The following is a 13,884-nucleotide window of genomic DNA, read 5'->3' as shown; positions in this document are numbered from 1 at the left end:
GTGTTTTGTATTTATACCTATTTATCTTTTCGTTTTGTGTGGAACTGTGACATCGTTATGAAAGTGTATTTATTTTTGTACTTCATTTCGTTTTCACCAGACACACTGCACAATAAACTTTAACGTCTTTGACAAGAACCGCCTTTCTCTCACCGGCCCTGAGGCGAGGGGCTGGGCGGGAAATGCCGGCGGAAGGCGCCGCCCGGCCGCGGCGTCATGTGAACGGCGGCAAGATGGCTGCCTTTCCCTGGTGAGGCGGAGGGCTGGGGGCCGCTGGCTGTGGGGGTCCCCGCGGCTGTGTGAGGCAGCCGTCATGCTCAGCGCCCCTCACAGCCGAGGGGATGAGGTGGGGAGGGGGCTCGGAGAACGCCCGAGTGTGCCGGAGGGGGAAGCCTCGCCCTCCGGGAGCGAAAGCGCTCGCCGCTCCCGGGGCTCTTCTGTGGGGCCTGAGGGAAGTGGGACGTCCGAGGGTGTCGGGAGGGAGTGGGGCGCTGGGTGCAGTGGCTGTGGTGCCATGGGGTCGCAGGCTGTGGAGGTGCTGGCAGCCGTCCGGAGAGATGGGGCGGTGCAGCACAGATTTACAGCGCCGTGGTGTTACGCTGGGCTCTGCGGGGTGCCGCGGCGGGGACACGGGGCTGCCACACGCAGCGAGCGTCCCCGGTGCGGGTCTTGCTTCTAAGCGAGAAGGTGTTGGGTTGGTTTGATCACTTCATCCCCTCTGCTCGGAGGAAGGAGCCGCTGAAGGAGCGGAACTGGATGAAGGTTTCGTACCGTGAACCTGAGTTTACATCACAGGTTACTGGCTCAGGTTAGCTGCTTCTTTCACTGGCCCTTCGGAAGTAGAGACGGTGCTTAAGGGCTGCAAACTAAAGGCGGCTTCTTGCGACGTGCAGTATTCTCTGCGGGAAAACTCGGTGTACAGCTAAAGAAGCTGCACTGAGTGGGACATGGAATAGCTTCGTCTGGTGGTTGTTGTGGAAAGGAAGGATAAAACAGGCACTCTTTCTGTGCCAGAGGAAAGGAAAATATCTTCATAGCTCGTTTTTCTTCAAAATCGTTTAAAATGAGCTAATTTTCTGTTTGTGTTCTTTTGTTGTTCTTTTAACGCAAGAAATACACCCAGTTCTAGGTTTTGATGTGGCTGATGGGTTAGTCCTGAGAAAACTAGAAATGAAACCTCATGTGAGGTTCATTAACGAAAGTGATAGGCAGTAGTGAGAGCCAATTAGAGCATTAGGATGCCAGAAGGTTTCTTCCATATATACACTGCCATGCTGAAATCACTCTCATGACATTAACATGTGAGCAGACTTCCATGGTTAATAAAAAGTGGAAATAATTAATGGATTTAAAAGTTTAAAAGGTTAATAAACCCTCAGTTGGTTTCATAAAAACACCAGAGCTGCGCTTTTTATAATGAACACACCGGTGCACTTTAAAACCTGAACCCATGTAGCTGAGGAAATTTGTGGGTATAAGAGAGCTCTGACACAGCTGGGTGCTGGAACTGTTGGTGCTTGGCGAGCACAGTAGTTTTGGTGGGATCTGTATGTGTGGTCAGTGAGCTTAAAGAAACAGGAAGGAATAAATGTGTCTGTAACTTACGAATTTCTAGCAGTACCAAAAGAGGATGAAAACCAGGGCCTGCAGCCAGAAAGCAGAGCAGTGGGGCTGACAACAGTTTGGGTTTTGTGTGGTGCAGCACTGAGGTAGCTGGCTAACAAGTGGTAACATTGATGCAGAAGTGGCCATGGAGAAATAACAAACCAGAGTAAAATGTTCTGATGCGTGTTTTTCTGTAATATGGAAAATACTGTCTTGCTGCAGGGTTTAGCAGAACACTAGCTGCCTTTAAGCATTGTTGGATGCTGATTTTAAAGAGCTGTTTTGCAAACACATGAAGCTTAAAACCTAGGGCTAGAATTCATTTTTGTATTAAATATGTGTAAATATCTAGATATATTGTTTGGGGTTTATGTAAAATAACGATAGGTACATTCATTTGTTGGGTGCACTTTGTTCTGTTATCAATACCAATATATCTCTAGTGTTGTAAAGAGATTCTTTTCCATTTTACCTGCCATGCTTGTTTGTGCTCCCTTGTAAGCTTTCTGAAGCCTGTGCTTTAGGATGTTGGCAGCCTGGCAATTGTTGAAGGTAGAGAGTGGTGGCAATTGCAGTGATGCTTGTGTGTGTTTAAAGAGATTGAAAGCCACTGTTAAAAGAGCACCTGCAGGCAGGGGTGTATCTTGCAATATGCACTGGAGATGAAACCCTTGCTTGGCCCAAGCCTTATTTTAAGTTTACTTAAAATAAGTTTACTCTCAGAAGTTGGCTGTGTTGCTGTGACGAAGAAGGAAATTCTTCATCTCTTTTCCCTGGAGAGTAAGTGGAACATCATTTCAGTGCAAGCTTGGACTTGCCCCCTGTATTAGATACGTTACAAGCTGTCTTACCACTTGAATAGCCACATTGTAAATGTACTTTTGAGAGACTTATTTGCAGGTTGCTGATCATTCACACGTGTGTATTAGACGTATATACTGCCTGGTAATGTCTCGCATTCTAATTAGAGTAGGATTGATTCTGGCCTGTGAGTGGTATGCCAAGTGTGAGCTGTCAGTGACATCTTTATTTACTGCTAGATAGGAAATATCTGTAAAGACGAGGTATGGAAAGTTGAGTGGCTGAAAGTAAAATTTCTTCTGTTTCGGTTTTATGTATCTTGGTAGAGAGGGAAATTCTTGTCTTTATATTGACTTACTTTTCAACATGCATTTCTTTCTGTTAACGTGTCTGCATCTGTATAGATGTGGGATGTGTTTCTCTGTTCATTAAGTATGTATATGGTTATTTATATGGATAAATACTTTCCCTTTACTCTTTTTAAGGCATGCAAGATCAAGAAACTATGTTTCAGAATCTGAAGTATGCAAACTGGAATCCATACCCTTGGATTTTGGCGATTACCATCCACTAAAGCCCATTACAGTGAGTTTCTTCTTGTGCTTTTGGAAAATTGAAGTGAATTAAAACTGGTAGCATTCTTCTTTTTACTTCTATTCCTTTAAAATTAAAATGCTTTGAAGCTGATGGTAGTACTAGTGAAGCTGCTTTCTGTTAGTGGCTTATTATTTTAGAGAGATCAAGGTTTATTCTGTTTGTCCTTTACAGAAATTTGCTGATGCTGTTATGGGTCAAAACCAGTCTCCTTCTGACAAATATAGCATTCCAACTTGTGGGTTTTCTTGGTTGCATTAAATGCTGAATAATGGATAAGTTTAAAATCAAATTGTTGCATTACAAATAACCTGCATAATTGCTTGATGTAAGATTCGGGTTTGGGTTAACTTACAGTCAGCTGTATGCATTAAAACATTTATCATTTCTTTAATGTATGAGAGGCTTTTAAAACTATGGATGTACAAAAAAAATCCAGCTTCAAAGAAATGATAGTCATACAGTATTGAATGATAAATGGACAGCACCTTCTGCTCAGGAAGGTCAGTAGGGAGATATGGCGGAGGTCTTAAAAATGGACCTGATGTTTCAGGTTTGAGTATTGTACAAGAAAGTAAACATGAGACAAGCAGAGGAAAACAAATATCAAGGAGGAGGTTGGAGGAGATGGACAAAACCAATAAAATGGAGGGGGGGGGGGCTGTGCTGGAAAGAAATTTAGAGTGGTTGTTCTTACAGTTCTGTGGACCTGGAATTGGAAGGGGGAAAAAAAAAAAAAGCAATGGAAATGCTATCAAAGAGTGCCTCCAGGTTCAAGGGTAAAGGAGATGCTTCCTTTTAAATGTGGATGCTCATTCTAGAATTGGTTTTAGTTGTCCTTGCTCTTATTGCAACAACACAATTCATGTAGCACATATTTTGATGATTTATTAAAGTAAAAAGGGGAAAGAGAAAGCTTTTTTAATAGTGCTGAACTTTTCTTTTAGGTTACTGAATCCAAGACCAAGAAAATGAACCGGAAAGGAAGCACTTCTTCTACGTCCTCCTCCTCTTCCAGTTCTATGCTGGATCCATTGAGCAGTGTACTGGATGGTACTGATCCCTTGTCATTGTTCGCAGCAGCTGCAGATCCTGTGACTACTACTGCGACCATGGTAATACTGGAGGCAGTTATGTCCACTACATAAAAAAACCCCTCCCCTCAAAAAATCCCCACAAAGCCAGCCCTGGATAAAATAGATTTGTTTTGCCAATTAGGAGGTTAATGCAAATGAGAAATATACTTTATTAATAGAATAGCATATTCTTCTTTTCTTTACCTCTTCTATGTGGTTGATGTTGACATACTTATTGAAATATGTTTTTATTTTTTTATATATATTGTAACTTTTGGAAGGATCAGTTATAACTTGAAATATGAAGCTGACCTTTATAGGTTTTCTCATTTTTTTCCAGATTTGTATTTAACATTTGTGCTCTAATTCCCCTCGTAGGATAGCACACGAAAGAAACGGGATAAAGATGACAGCTCAGCAGTAGGAAGTGACTTTGAACCATGGTCAAGCAAACGTGGTGAAATTCTTGCTAGATACACAACAACAGAGAAGCTCTCTATTGTAAGTGGCAGCTTCTCCAGTTTTATTTGTTTCTACTAGACCTTTAATGGATTTTGATTATTGTTGTTTTGCAGTTATTTAATGGCTAAATACTGTCCCTCCAGATTTCAGTTTTAATGTTGTAGAAAGCTGTACCACAACTCTCACTTATAATAATTGTTCTGGAGCCAAGTCCAGTGATCTGTGAATACTTAGAAGCCATAACTTCGTCTTTTTGTGTAACAATACAAATTATTTCTGGTCTTATATCTGCTTCTAAACCATTACGGGCTTCATTAGCAGTGTAATTACCCTGTGAATTCTTAGAATGCTAGTGAGTACGTGTTTTCTGAAGTCTGCCTTTTCTCTTTCTTCACAGAATCTATACATGGGATCTGAAAAAGGTAAGCAGTTTCTCTAACAGCAATAAATTTTGCTTGAGGTGGGGTATAGTGGCAGGTTTGTGGTCAAGTATAGTTGAAAAGCATTTTCCTGTCCTCCCCCATTCCGACGTGTAGTTGGATCTGTGTTTTTTGTGAACAAGATTTCTGCTGGAATTTTACTTAAAGTAATTATTAAAAATAAACCATGCAGCCACCTTTGTCTTGTATTCCTGTAGGCTGATGAATTTGTGATTACGTGTTGTGGAAGGAAATGGGATTCATTGCCTTCCACTATAGCTTAAAACTTTCATTTAAGATTCTGAAGATCATCTTTATCAACTCTTCTGCTTGCTGGAAGGGAAAGCAAACAAGTCCCTTTGGAACTTGTTCAGTTATTCTCTTTACATGAAAGTGAAATGGTTTCAGCTGTATGCTGAGTGTTCAAAAAAGAACCAAATGTTAAATATTTTATCACGTTTTCTAGCAAAGCAAATCTGGCTTTAGTAGTTATATCTGATTGCATAGTAAATCAGGGCTTTTATATATGATTAAGCATGCAGCACTTCAGCTTCTGCAAAAATATGAAATACTTTTTTGGAATGAGAATGGTCAAACTGAAACAGGATGCGCAGGGCGAGTGTGACATCTCTGTCCTTAGATATTTTTAAACTGACTGGATGTAACCCTGTGCAATCTGTGATAACTTCAAAGTCAGACCTGCTTTGAGGAGGAAAGTTGGACATAGACCTCCATAGGGCTTTTCTAGTCTAAATTATCCAGTGGTATTACCCAGTGGGTCCTTTCTTACCAGCAGACCTTGCAAGAAAATCTATTTATATTCAGTTTTGCTTACTTGCCATTCCCTGTTCAAAGTGAATGAGCGGTAGGTATGTTTAAATGTTGTCCTCATAAATAGTCACCAAATAAATCAAACCACTTGTCTTCTAGCATGGAAGCAGACTAGTTGTCTGAGTCTGTCAAGCTTCTTCAGGTTTGTTTCCCCTTAGAAGTCCAAGTAAAGAAACTCAAGCATGCAATTCTTTACAGGAAAAGCTACAACTGCTGGCTCAGCAGTTTCTGAAAAAGTGAGGACAAGGTTAGAAGAACTGGATGATTTGGAAGAGGTGAGAGAATTTTCTGATCCAATTACATCACCATTTAAAAAGTAAAGTAAATTTGTGAAATAAAAATCTTTTATGAAACTTTTAAAAAGGTCCTGATTCTGCATGTGCTTATGCAATATTTAGTTAAGTATATACTTTCCACAGGACTTCTCCAGTAGCTTCAATCCTTATTGTTGCAGAATTCAGGCGGAGTCATATTTTTGTATCACTAGAAATTGTGATTTGAAAATTCACCCGATGTACCAGTGTTGCTTTACCTCAGTTCTGTTCACGGTCTGCAGATGCTCTAAAATTTTGTGGAGCCTGAAGTTTTAACATCTGATAATTTCATTTGCTGTTGTTGCAGAAGCTGCATCCTGTCTACCTGAGGTTAATTAAAGTTACATTTATGTGCTTGATAGAAATACTGAGTACTCAAGTTGTTTCTCAGACTGCAGTATTTGACTCTGCAAAGATGAGATCTTCTATAACTCACTTTCCTAGAACCTGAATTTGTGGGGTACTTCTAGAATTGTTTTGGGTAACGTTGCTTTGAAACTGCTGCCTCTTCACTAGCTTCAGGTTGCCTGTTGCCTGAGCCAGTACAGTTCTAATACTTGCATATCACAAAGGATTGAATTATTTTAGTAGAAAAATCAAGTACCCTTTATCATAACCTTTTATGAAACTGTAATTGCATTTGCATTTTATCTCTTCATCTATGATTGTTTTACTGATGGTTGTTTCTAGATTCTCAGGTATTATGAAATCTGTCTGTAATACAGCTTAATAAACTCATCAAAACTAGTGCTGAAGCTAGTTTTTAATGTCACTCTTATTTCTGTTGAAGACTCTTCCAGAACCACCTTAAGATTTTTCTAAGTGCATTTTTAGTCACTTTTTTCCTGTGTCAGTTTGGTTCTAAAGCTTAAACAATTATTTCTGCTTCCAGGTTTAACTAGCTTATTTTTGCTGTGTAATCTTTTTATAAGGTCTATAAGGTCTTTGAGAAGACAGGTCATAGGAGTGCTTTGATTCTGAGCATGAAATGAAGATGGTCTCTCTCTCTTGCTGATTAGGTTTATTTTCAATTGCCAGGGGTCACAGAAAGAGCTGTTGAATTTGACTCAGCAGGATTACATGAACCGAATTGAAGAACTGAATCAGTCTTTAAAGGATGCTTGGTCCTCTGATCAGAAAGTAAAAGCTCTAAAAATAGTCATCCAGGTAATTTTTGCATTTTCATTCTATACAGAACTGGTGAGTTTGGTGGTGGTGTGACTTTGTCCCATTGCTTTCTTGGGGAAAGGTTTTTCTGATACTTTTCTATTGCTTGCTTCTGTTCTTCACTGAAACCAATTTCTTTGAGTTTTATGACTCCTGACAACAGTTGGATTTTCAACTTTGTTGTTATATATTAATTTTGACTAGGGAATGGAATTCTCAGAGTGGCCAAATGACAGATGTGGAAAATTTACCTGGTGAGGGATAATTAGTATAAATAACATGTAGTGATACCAACTTTTTTGAGGGCATGTAATTTCTCTCCTTTTCCCCTTCTAGCCCCTTGCTCCCTACCCCAAGTCGTAACAGGATGACTTTTTGAATGTCAGTGTTCCCCATCCAGAATTACTAAGACAATCAAATAATCTGATTTAGGATCCTAGCAAGCTACAGAAAACAACTCAAGATATTTAAAGTGTGTGTATGGTTGTCTTTTTCTTTTTTAAACTTGTCCACAGTCATCTTCTGGCTCACTTGGGGTGATGGGCTCTGAGGGGGGCAGGGGGAAATAGGACAATTAAATGCTCTTTTTGTTTGGCTTGGCCTTTAAAAAAAGCCAGAGGCAGAGTGCATCAGAGGACAGATGAGATAATGAGATCCTTAAAAGCTGTAAAATGATAAAATGCTCATAGGCATCAAGTGGGGTTATATAAAGTAATGATTTTTTTTTTCTTTTGTCATTCTGGATACTCGTTTGAAAACTGTTTACAGTAATTTCAGCTTAAATTGTGGTAAAGATAATAAAGGATATGAACCATAAAGTAAGTGGGATCACGTAATTATATATGACCCAGGGTGACTAATGTTGTGTTGTAATACTATGAAAAACACTGATACTGTAATACTAAAAAATCTATATATAACATTTTGAAGTGTGAATATTTTAGTGAAAGAGAATGTGAAAAGTCTTTGGATGTACTGTATTTACAGTGCGTTAATAAATGTATCGTCATCATGGTTTGACTGGTTTGACAAATAAAAAGTTATAAAGGATAACAGTTCTAGACTTAGAAAGCAGGATAGGGTGGAAACATGACTGAGCTTTTCTTGTTGTGGTTCTGCCTAGTAAATAATGTAATATTAAGAGTTATATCCTCTAAAAGAACTAAGCAGTTTTCTTGACATCAGGCTGTGATTATATGCATAGTCTATGATTACCATCACCTACTGGTTAGTGTATAACAGAAGGGGTAAATTTGGCCTTTGTTATTTTCTGAAATGTATGCTAGGCTGGAAAAAGCAATTTTGATTTGAATGCCAGAATTATCTTGATTTAAGAACTAATGATGAAATTACACTGATCTTTCATTTGGACATTGGGGATGAAGCTGTCATTTTGATGCAGGAGTTTTACAGCGCTTTAAGTGCAGAAAAAGTTCTGGTTATTAAGGCAGGGTGTGCATAGTTGCTGGGGAAATACAGAGCTTTAGCTGGAACTTCAGGGGGAAAAAAGAGAGTTTGTGACCTTTGGAAGAAGGGGCAGGCAAATCAGGAGGACTACAAGGATGTCCTGAGGTTACGCAGGGAGAAAATTAAAATGGGCAAAGCCCAACTAGAACTTAATCTGGCTGTTGCCTTTAAAGACAGTAAAAAATGGTTCTATAAATACATCAGCAACAAAAGGAGGGCTAAGGAGAATCTCCATTCTTTATTGGATGCAGGGAAACATAGTGACAAAGGATTAGGAGGAGGCTGAGGTACTTAAAGCCTTCTTTGCGCCAGTTATTCTCTGGGTATCAGAAGATGGGGGTGGGAGCAGAATGAAGCACCCGTCATCCAAGGGGAAATGATCAGGAACCTGCTACGCTACTCAGACATGCATGTCTATGGGGCCGGCTGGGATCCACTCAGGGGGACAGTGGGAGATGGCAGAAGTGCTCACTGAGCCACTGTCAATCATTCATCAGCAGTCCTGGCTAATCAGGAAAGGTCCCAGTTGACTGAAAGTTAGCAGACATAATGCCCAGCTGCAAGTAGGGCTGGAAGGAAGATCCAGGGAACTAAAAGCCTGTCAGCCTGACCTTGGTGCCTGGAAGGTCATGGAGCAGATCATCTTGAGTGCCATCACGTGGCATGTACAGGACAACCAGGTGTACTGTATGGGTTTATGAAAGGCAGGTTCTGCTTGACATAACCTTATATCCTTCTAGGGCAAGATGACCTTAGTGAATGAGGAAAAGGCTGTGGATGTTGTCTACATAGACTTGAGTTAAAGCCTTTGACACTGCTTCTCACTGCATTTTTCTGGAGAAATTGGCTGCTCATGGCTTGGACAGGTGTACTGTGCTGGACAAAAGCCTGTCTGGCCAGCCACAAAAGAGTGGTGTTAATGGAGTTAAATACAGTTGGTGACCGGTCACTGATAAGTGATCTGGCTGAGGGGATAGAGTGCACGCTCAGGAATTTTGCAGATGACACCAAGTTGGGTGGGAGTGTTGATCTGCTTGAGGGTAGGAGGCCTTTACAGAGGGATCCGGACAGGCTGGATTGTTGGGCCGAGGCCAGTTGTATGAGGCTGCACCTCGAATACTGTGCTCAGTTTTGGGCCCCTCAATATAAGACCAGCCTTGAGGTGCTGGAGGGCACCAAAGCTGTTCAAGGGTCTGGAGACCAAGTCTTAGGAGAAGCAGCTAAGGGAACTGAGGTTATTTAGCCTGGAGAAAAGTAACATCAGGGGAGACCTGATTGCTCTCTGCAACTACCTGAAAGGAGGTTATAGTGAGGTGGAGTTTGGTCTCCCAGGTAACAAGCGATAGGACAAGAGGAAATGCCCTCAAACTGGACAAGGAGGGGTTTAGACTGGGTATTAGAAAAAATTTCTTCACTGAAAGGGTTGTCAAGTATTAGAACAGGCTGCCCAGTGAGGTGGTGGGGTCACTATCCCTGAGGTATAGCTGTGGCACTTAGAGACATGGTTTAGTGGTGAACTTAGCAGCACTGGGTTAACAGTTGGACTAGGTGATCTTAAAGGCTTTTTTCCAACCCAAACGATTCTAAGATTCCTCAAGTGCCTTTTTACAATATACTTTATTTGTCAAGAAGGAATAAGCTACTTAGAGTAAGCTGAAATAAGTTGATTATGTGTGCTCTAAGAAAAGTGGTACTTAACTGTTCGTGGTACATGTAGGTTCTAAACAGCTACTGAATTACCTTTCTTTGAAGATGACAGATTTGCCATGCGGTAGGGAATATTCTGCTTTCATTGTAAGATGTGAATTCTTGTGCCTGTTTTTCTGGTGCAGTCACTTTTAAGTTCCTCCATGATGAATAAAGCAAAAAGTCTAAGTGTGCCCCTCGTTTAAGCATGTTCAAATGTCATTATGTTCTTGTTAAAACCAAGCAGTCTTGTGGGGTATCGGATTACTTCCTGGATTTTTGGAATGCAATGAAAACTTGGATCTTTATTCCACTGAGATCAAAGAGCTGTTTTCTGATGAAGGAGAGAGAAAGGACAGAGATCATAGAGAATACTGCACTTATCAGTCTTAAATCAAGATCAGAGAAGACTCGTGGTCAAAGGCTGCATTTAGCTCAAATGGGGAGGAGGTGGGTTTCTCTCCTCAGTCAGTCATTTGCCTGTTTTGCTCAGGTGGAAGTTGATTTTTTTGTGAATAAACTTCTGCCAAAGTTTTGATTCCAGTTCAGTCTGCAGTTTGTGCATCATCTCGGAAAACAAAGTACCATTTCATTAAAAATCTTCAAAATTCCTCAGTGTGTATTTTGAATTTATATCATAGATGGACACGTTCCTACCTGGACTTAACATTCAGCAACACTAGAACTAAATGGGTTGATATGTTTTCATACATGACTTTGTACCAGCTACCATTATAATCCAAATGTCACAATGATGTTGGGTGCCTGTGGATGGTGATTGATCACAGATTCCTCCCTGGAGCTGACTGGATCAGCTGGCTTGTTTCCAGGATGTTTGAACACAAACATGTGTTGAAAAGCTCATTAGCTAAATTTTTAAAATTGTTTCTTAATTTATCCTGTACAAAATTTTGTGTTTGATGGGGATGCTTAGAGAGATGCTGAGTAACTGAAAAAAAAAAACCAACCCAAACCCTTAAAAAGTTATTTTAAGAAAGAAGTGCCTTTTAATGCTTCTTCTGGGAGAAAATTTGTCTTATCTGAACAAAGGCACAGATCTGCATGGTCAGCTGAAATTTTGCATTGTGGATTACCTTACATAAAGGAAAACCAGATCTGTGTCTTGCTCTGCTGGAAATGAAGAATAACCTGAAAAATACCAAGAGTATTTGTTAGTATATGTTAGGGGTTCTTATGCTTTTTGCTGGATAGTTCGTGTTGGTTCTTTCCATTTGTAGATATTAATCTGTTTTAGCCTGTCTGGAGTAAAAGCACAAACTTGCATTGTCCTCTAAAAATGTTTCTGCTATGTTTGGTTTTTTTTTTCCCTCCTTCTAGTGTTCGAAGCTTCTTTCAGACACGACAGTAATCCAGTTCTATCCAAGTAAATTTGTTTTAATTACAGATATCCTTGATACTTTTGGTAAGTGTCTCTTGTGCCAGACTTACTACGCAATTGTTAAAAAAGTGAAATTATTTCTTGTAATGTTACAAAACACCAAAGTTATCTGAAAATTGCTGAAATTACTCTGGCTTAAGATGGAATATTTCCAACATAAACATTTGGGCATTAGTGGTATAAACCTGGTATGTAACTGTTCAAAAACTATGAATGAAGTCTTTAGAATAAAAATACTTCATTTTCTAGTTCTGTGCTTTATGTATTAGTGAATATCTGGAAGAAAAATGATCTCTGCATTTTGAAATTTAAAACAGTGTCGTTATTATGAAAATATTTTGGTTTTGGCAGCCTCTTGATTTAGTATTTCATTCTGTTTATATTTGAGGAGTAGAAGCTGGGAAGTTTTCTTTAGCTGAACAGGGACTATGAAGTGATCAGAAAGTAGTTACTGATTTTTTGATCTATTCGAATAACTTTTAAATGATCCTTTAAGTGAAATTGTCATCCATTTCATGTGATTGTCTTGGTTTTTGCCATGTTATGGAAAAGATTTACAATGGCATTCCAAGTAGAAGGGTATTTTGATTTTTAGCAGGATATGATACAACAGATGTTTTTTTCAGGCTTTGCTTCCTCTTTATGCTCTTTCCTACTTACCAAAAGTTGCTGAAGATAACATAATACCCAAGCTCAGCAAAGGCAGGACACCGGTTGTCCTTTCCTGGCTGGAGAGAAATATGACCTGTGCTAGCTCTGCTCTTAAGAGAGCCAAGTCATTTCATCTTCCTTTTTATAGTGTGCGAAGTGCTAAATTCAGACTTGACACTACAGCCTCACTAGAGGGCAGCACAATGTTAGTGTTCTGGAGAGCTTTGTTGCAGCTGATTCCAGTGTATGTTGGAGAAGGAACCTTTATATCGACATTTTGTGTTTCACTGTTTGTTTGTTTGTTCTGAATAATTTTTTGTTTCTTTTTAAAACCAGGGAAACTGGTGTATGAAAGGATCCTGTCAATGTGTGTGGACAGCCGTGTCCCTTTGCCAGGTAACTTGGTGTTTGCTTCTGCTGTGCTCCTGGAAAAAATCATGTCTGAACTAACCTGAGGAAGGTTAAGCAGGACCCATCTACTGTTATCTCCTGTGGGAAAAGTTCTAATTTTAATCTTGTAATTTTTAGTTTTTAGCAGAGTAAAATCCATTACTTATGGCTTCCAACATTCACCATTCATAAGCTTGTTCATGCAAGCTTACATTGTAACTGTGAAGAGTATACCTAAGGTATAATAAAATATGCTTGTTGCTTTGATGTTGCTAAACATGACGTGGGTCTTCCTGAGACTCAGAATTGCAAAGAGTGATATATAAGTAGAGGGAGAATGGAACATGAATGGCCAAATTAGATGAAGGAAGACCTTTTTCTTTTTTTGTTAGCATATGCCCCTTTCTGAAGTACCGTGTTTTAGTATCTTAAAGTTAGTGGTACAAATCTAACAAAGCTGAGAATCTCAGAATTTGGTAAACAGATGTTTTTGCTGCTACATTGGAAACTTGATAATTTTGCTTTAATTAGGGCAGGTTTTTGGAAGAAGCTGCAGAGGCCGTCATTGAGCTGGTGATGACTTTATTAGGATAAAATAATCTTTCTAATTTGGGCCATTTCTATTTTTCCACTTGAAGTTCCAACACAATGTAAAAGTCTAATTTGACATTTACAGTACAAATGTGTATGGCGGAAGCTCTTTTGGAAGGTCCTATATCCAAAGATATATTCCATAGAAACACAAGCATTTTCTTGCAATTTGGAGTATATTAAATGCGTGTCCTTGAAACATTCTTACTCTGTTGCTGGCAATTCAACAGTACCATTAGGTTGTAGTTAAATGTGTAGGATTTGAGCCAGAAGCATGAAATCAACAAATACATAAATTTGAAATAAGCATACAGAAAATATTTCTGATAAATTTGGTTGTTGCAGATATGACAAACTGTTCTGGTAGATGTTAATGAAGGCAGACAGTTCCCATAGCACGTCGTGATTACTGGGCACAGCTACCTCCATTC

General features: G+C 39.6%; 1 protein-coding gene across 4 annotated transcripts in view; it reads left to right on the top strand.

The window, feature by feature from the left end:
* Positions 1 to 158: 158 nt before the first annotated feature.
* The window catches only part of VPS35L (VPS35 endosomal protein sorting factor like), a 56,057-nt gene continuing 42,331 nt past the window's right edge, over positions 159 to 13,884 (top strand). The window contains exons 1-9 of one of the 4 annotated variants that reach the window (XM_062634670.1): positions 159 to 250; positions 2,892 to 2,991; positions 3,948 to 4,115; positions 4,455 to 4,577; positions 4,936 to 4,960; positions 5,987 to 6,063; positions 7,141 to 7,269; positions 11,761 to 11,845; positions 12,809 to 12,868. In XM_062634670.1, coding sequence (XP_062490654.1) covers positions 183 to 250; positions 2,892 to 2,991; positions 3,948 to 4,115; positions 4,455 to 4,577; positions 4,936 to 4,960; positions 5,987 to 6,063; positions 7,141 to 7,269; positions 11,761 to 11,845; positions 12,809 to 12,868 — 835 coding nt within the window. In that variant the 5' untranslated portion in view covers positions 159 to 182. Of the gene's footprint in view, positions 251 to 324; positions 347 to 2,891; positions 2,992 to 3,947; positions 4,116 to 4,454; positions 4,578 to 4,935; positions 4,961 to 5,986; positions 6,064 to 7,140; positions 7,270 to 11,760; positions 11,846 to 12,808; positions 12,869 to 13,884 lie in introns of those variants that run through there. The other 3 variants (XM_062634680.1, XM_062634698.1, XM_062634689.1) reach the window with 3 other exon arrangements.

The sequence above is a fragment of the Pezoporus occidentalis genome, unplaced genomic scaffold (genome assembly GCF_034315485.1).
Source record: "Pezoporus occidentalis ecotype Australia unplaced genomic scaffold, CSIRO_AGI_Poc_V1 ctg113, whole genome shotgun sequence".
NCBI lineage: Eukaryota > Metazoa > Chordata > Aves > Psittaciformes > Psittacidae > Pezoporus > Pezoporus occidentalis.
The sequence above is the reverse complement of the archived record's forward strand: the minus strand, read 5'-3'. Positions and strand labels throughout refer to the sequence as shown.